The sequence below is a fragment of the Cnephaeus nilssonii genome (genome assembly GCF_951640355.1).
Source record: "Cnephaeus nilssonii genome assembly, chromosome: 20".
Taxonomy (NCBI): Eukaryota; Metazoa; Chordata; class Mammalia; order Chiroptera; family Vespertilionidae; genus Cnephaeus; species Cnephaeus nilssonii.
Window position 1 is genome coordinate 49,009,658 of NC_137091.1, and position 5,772 is coordinate 49,015,429.

Below are 5,772 nucleotides of genomic sequence, written 5' to 3' on the forward strand. Positions count from 1 at the left end.
CAGGAGGCAGCCGATCCATGATTCTCTCTCAACATTGATTTTTCTATCTCTCTCCCTTTCCCTTCCTCTCCAAAATCAATAAAAATATATGTATTTTTAAAATAAGAAGAGGGAGTCAGATCCAGGCCTCGCTGCGCTGACATCGGGCTGCGTGCCTTCCGGAGCCTCCAGGGCAGAACCCGGTCCCTGTCTGTCCGGCGCCTGGGGCCTGCGCGCTCTGTGCGGCGCCCCTCCCTCGGCCTGCGAAGCCAGCCCCACGGTGAGCGCTCCTCCGGGCTCCGCGGACACTGGGGGGCGGCCTCCCTCCTCCAGGCCGAGGGGCTTGCGCTGACCGGGCACGGGGAGCCCTGCAGGTGGACGGAGGGTCCAGGGAAGGAAGCCCCGCCCACGCTTCCCCCGCATGCGCACCCCAGTCAGGTTGCTGGACCAAGGGTTCCTCGCGTGTTTAACTTTGAAGATCAGCCATGCGCATGCCCACAGCGGCTGCACCAGGGCATCCCTACCCAGGGGCCCCAGGACTCCCCAACCCTCCACATCCTCCTAACACTTAAAAAATAATAATTAAATAGATTTCAGAGAGAAGAAGGGAGAGGAGAGAGAGAAATATCACTGATGCCAGATAAACATTGACCGGCCTGTGCCCTGACCAGGAATCGAACCCTGACCTCCTGGTTCATATGGGTCAACACTCAACCACTGAGCCACACCGGCTGGACTTCCTTTTTTTTAAAGATTTATTTTAAAATTTGTTTTTCCCATGACAACTGCCATACAATGTATTAAGTCAAGTGCGCAGCCTAGGGATTAGACATGGACATGCCTTACGGAGTGATTCTCCGATCCCTTTAGCACCGTCTCCGGTAAAACACACTTTTAACAGCGGCCGCCCTGATGGGTGTGTGGTGGCACCCGCCGAGGTTTGGGGTTGCGTGTCCTTCCCTGGACTTGGGGGTGCAGAGGAGGCAGACCCAGGAGGCAGGGAAGTGGGGTGCGCCGGGCCCAGAGTAGGTGCCGGCCCACAGGGGACAGGGGTGGCTGAGACCAAGGGCCTGGAGCAGCACACGCGTTCCTTCCCGGTTCCCAGAAAGCAGCTGGCGAAATGGGGGTGGGGGGGTGCAGGAGATCCCAGCTACTGTGTGTGTGGTGGTGTGTGTGTGTGTGTGGGGGGGGGTCAGACCTGAGAGAGAACCTAAACACATAGACCACCAGAGGGAGGGGCGTGAACGCTGGGAAAATGGCCTGAGCTGAGCACCTGCAGCTTCTGTAAAGGGGGGCAGTGGGGGTAGGGGGGGCGGTGGGGGTGGGGAGGGCTGGAGCTGCAGGGACCTGGGGCCTGTGTATGACCTGCAGAGAAGGGAGAGTAGGGAAGGAGGGGGGCGGCGCCCTGAGCCAGGTGAGGGTCAGACCGGAGACCTGAGACAGATCACAGAGGAGAGGCCCGGTCACCACTGAGAACCTCGCACTGTCAGGGGGAAGAGGGAGTACAGCCCTGAAGGACAGTCTCCTGGGAGGGGGGGAGGGAGAGGGGGGACAGGGCAGGATAGAGGGGGGGCACTGGTGTCCTGGGCTCCAGCGTGAGCCTCTGGGCACTCCGGGAGCTCCCCGCTGGGGCCTCCTCTCTCTGGGGGGCTCCCTGGTGTTTACTCCTGTGGTCCCTGTGGGGCCCTGCGCTGGCTGAACCCAGCTTCCACCAGAATCGCCACCAGGATCAGCAAGGCCACGCCCGCCAGGCCCAGGCGGATGCTGTTCTCCACAGTGTAATCCCGGGAGGCGGGGCCTGGAAGCAGAGGGCAGGGGTCACTGACAGGTGGACACCACCGGGCCAGGCCAGGCCCTAGGAGACAGGAGCCCATGCCCAGCAGAGCCCCAAGGAGGGTACGCCCCAGGCTGAGGTCCCCCCTCCCCAGTCCAGGCTCCAAGTGGGGGAGCTGAGGTCTCCAGGGGCTCCTGTGAAGGGGGCGTGGCAAGCAGTGAGCCCAAGTTCCTCTCCCTCTGCCCCACTCACCTGGCCCTTCCCTGCCCACAGCGCCCACACCTGGCCTCTTTCTCTGCGCATCCCAGTAGAGGACACCCCGACACGCCCCAGAAGGGCTCAGGGAGACGAGGACACCGGATGGCACCCTCTCTACTTCCACGTGTCTGAGCGGCTGGCCACCCCTCAGAACGTCCCCACACCCTCCACACATGAGCACAGGCAGCTGGTCCTGGCCCCTGGACACACGGGGTGGGAGACCCCTGACCCGGCCACAGGGTCACAAGCCCTGCACTCTGAGCTGACCTCACCCGGGCACTGTGCCACCCACAGTCCCCAGGGCAGGGGGGTCACAGGGTCAGGATCATCTGGGTGGATACCCCCAGGCCTGGTGGGTAGGGGCCACCCCTGGGCATGTGCTCCCCCCATTGGATGTCTGAGTCCCAGCAGGGTGAGGAGAGAGGAGAGAGAAGACACTCAGACTAAAGGAAGAATTTTCCTTCCCTCCCTCCCTCCCTCCCTCCCTCCCTCCCTCCCTCCCTCCCTCCCTCTGTCTCCATGTCCTTGCTGGACCCTGACTCCAGTTCATCTCAGGGTCTGACCACATCTGGCCAGGGGCAGCCTCAACCAAAAAAATACCCCAAAGCACCGTCAGGGACCCCATCGACCACGGGACTTGCCCATGGAGGGTGGACCCACATTGCCTCGGCCCCACAGAGCCTGGCCAGGGGAAAGGGCAGGGCACCCCCATCCTGAGGGGAAGGACTCGGACCCCTTGAAGGGGTCTGTCCACACCTGGAAGCTCAGGCCCCACCCAGCCCAGCAGGGACAGCTCTGTGTCCCCTCTGAGGCGGGGCTCAGGGTCCAGGCCACCGTGGTGTCCAGATGGGACCAGACTCCAGGCCCTGAGCCAGGGGTGAAGGCCGAGGGTCCTGTGTGCAGAGGGAGGGGAACCCCAGGGCTGGGGGTGAGCAGGAGGGCAGGGAGCCCGAGGACAGAGATGCGGCTGGGACAGGGTGCGGGGCCCTGGGACCCACCTGATGGCTCAGTGGAGATATTGTCCTCTGTCACCTGCAGCCGCAGGGGCTCACTGCGCTCAGACCAGCCATACACATGTGCACAGAGGCATTGATAATGCCCGGCAGTGACTTCACTCACCATCCTGACCATTTAGTTCACAGGCCGATGCTATTTTCTACTGAGCTAAACCGGCCAGGGCCATGCCCACCTTCTTGTCGGTGTCTCGGCCCAGCCACCCGAGATACTTTCTGTGGAGTGTGTGCAGCATGTGCCTGCATATTCGTCAGGAGCTGCTGGGCAAGCTGAGCACAGCAGGTCTATTTTTATTTCTTTTTTAAATCCTCACCCGAGGATATTTCCCCATTGATTTGTAGAGAGAGTGGAAGGGACAGGGAAAGACAGAAACATCGATGTGTTGATTGATTGCCTACTGCGTGTGCCCCGACCAGGGCCCAGGCCAGGTAGGAGCCTGCAACTGAGGTAGAATTGAACTCAGGACCCTTCAGTACGCAGGCCGAGACTCTTATCCACTGAGTCAAACCAGCTAGGGGTGAGCCTGTCTTTTTAAAAAGAAAGAAAAAGCCCTGACTGGTTTGGCTCAGTGGATAGAGTGTCAGCCTGGGGACTCAAGGGTCCCAGGTTCAATTCCGGTCAAGGGCATGTACCTTGGTTGCAGGCACATCCCCAGTAGGGGGTGTGCAGGAGGCAGCTGATTGATGTTTCTAACTGTCTCTCCCTCTCCCTTCCTCTCTGTAAAAAATCAATTAAATATATTTTTAAAATAAATAAATAAAAAGAAAGAAAAAGGAAAGGTCCTAAAATTAGATAGTGGTGATTATTAGATTGTACAACTCTGAATGCAATAAAAACCACTGAATTGCACATTTAAAAATCATAATAATTTTTTTAAAAAGTCACCATCCCAGGGAGCACTGAGACCCCCACCTCTGACAGTGGATCCCACCTGTTTGTGCATCATAAGCCAAGGTTGGGGAGGTGGGAGCTGGCCCCTGCCTTCTCCCCATTGAAACCCAGCCGCTGCTCCCCTAAGCTGGGCCCCACATTTCCCCCCACTTTGACTGCCCCACCAGCCTCAGTCCCCAGACAACAAGCCCATCCCTGAGTATGGGGGGGGGGGGCTGCTACATCCTCTGAGAGGCTCTCAGAGCTGCCTGGGTTGGTCTGAGCTCCCCCAGAGCAAAGAGGCCCCAGGGACTCACCAGCCGTGGAGGTGAGCTCTGGGCGTAGGGTGCTGGGGTCCACAGAGGGGCCTGGGGAAAAGACAAGAGAAGGGTGAGGGGTACAGCGCCTCCACCCCCAGCCAGAGATGCTGTCTTTGTTCACACTTGTCTCCTAATCTTCCCTGTGGCCCTCCCAGGGTGCTCCCTCCCAGCCCCTGGGTCCCCTGGAGAAAGTGGTGATGGGCATGAGGAAGGGGCGGGGGCAGAAGGCCCGCTGTGCTCCATCCATCCCTTTGAGGGGTGGATTCCCCTGTGGATGACCCTCTCCTGAAGCCCTCACTCCGGTCCTACATTGGGGACCACCTGGGAAGGATCCTTAACCAAACTTAGAAACAAGGAGGGGGCAGGACTGGGGCTCCTCACCTGAAACCAGGAGCTCCAGGGTGTCACTTCGGTGTGAGCACACGTAGGGCTTGTTCCTATAACAGCCATAGCATCTGAACGTCCACCTGTGGCCGGGGGTCACGGGGCCCACAGGGAACAGGGCCTGGGACTGCCCACTGGGCTGTGGCTGTGAGTCCAGGGCCCAGGAGAGCCTGTGATCTCCATCCTTAGTCAGAATGAACCTGCTAAATCCCTGTCCTGAGCCACACTGGAGGGTGACGTTCCTTCCTGAGGTCACGACAGGGCTGGGCAGGGCTGAGAGGCTGGGTCTGCTGTAGGATCCTAGCAGAGGAGGAGGCAGCGTGTTTAATGGGCTCACACCTCCCTCATGTCCCCCAGGGCTGGGCTGTGAGAGGGAGACACCCTGAGAGCAGACCCCCTTCCTGAGGGCAGAGCCTGAGGCTGGGACCCCTGAGTGTCCTCTCACCTGTCACCACCAGCTCCAGGGGGTCACTTGCCTCTGACCAGCCAGCAGGGCTGTAATAGTAACAGTGATATCTCCGTGCATCACTCTCTGTCATGTGTGTGATGGAGAACTTGGCCTTTTCCCCAGGCTCCTGTGGCTCCTGTATTTTCCATTGTGGGCTTCCCTCTTTATCCAGACGGTACTCCTCAGCCCCTGGGGTCCCCTGACACCAGATGGTCACGGGGCTTCCCCGGGGGATCAAAGAGCCTGGCTCAGCCCAGAGAGTGGGTTTGGGGAGGGGCCCTGGAAGGAATCAGGGGCTGGGTCACACGACATTCCCACCCCTGGTCCCTAACTCTTGTTCCCTGATGACTCCCATCTGTCAGAAAGATCCTTCCCCAGCTGCCTGGAGGGTGGTCCTTGTCCCCAGGGAGGAGCGGGACCTGGGACACCTGGGAGACTCACCTGCCTGCACTGGGGTCCTGAGGCCCACACTCAGCCCTGGAAGAGAGTCCCTGTGAGAGATTTGCCTTGAACCCTGAGCAGCTCCCTCCTCCCCATGAGCCTTCTGAGTCCTGGGGTCCTGACAGACCAGGGTCCCCTCCCCCTCCCATCTCACCAAGGCAGAGCAGGGCCCTGAGGGTGGGGGTCATGGCGTCTTCCCGATCTGGTCCCGAGTGTGCAGATGGAGCCCATGGCGCTGTCAGTACAGATGCACAGGGTGTGGCCCCGGGGAGGCTGGCCCTGCC

The 5,772-nt window shown here is 60.1% G+C and overlaps 1 protein-coding gene across 2 annotated transcripts; it reads right to left on the reverse strand.

The window, feature by feature from the left end:
• Nucleotides 1-861: 861 nt before the first annotated feature.
• Nucleotides 862-5,772, reverse strand: LOC307115936 (leukocyte immunoglobulin-like receptor subfamily A member 5). Of its 2 annotated transcripts, XM_079799502.1 has the most exons (6): nucleotides 5,643-5,771; nucleotides 5,489-5,524; nucleotides 5,045-5,326; nucleotides 4,597-4,899; nucleotides 4,213-4,263; nucleotides 862-1,777 (listed from the first exon to the last, which is right to left on the reverse strand). In XM_079799502.1, exons 1-6 carry the CDS (start codon nucleotides 5,674-5,676, stop codon nucleotides 1,641-1,643), a joined length of 843 nt encoding a protein of 280 aa, XP_079655628.1. In that variant the 5' UTR covers nucleotides 5,677-5,771; the 3' UTR covers nucleotides 862-1,640. The 2 variants fall into 2 exon arrangements, with proteins under 2 accessions (XP_079655628.1, XP_079655627.1); XM_079799501.1 differs by lacking the exon at nucleotides 862-1,777 and having other exon boundaries at nucleotides 3,924-4,263; nucleotides 5,643-5,772.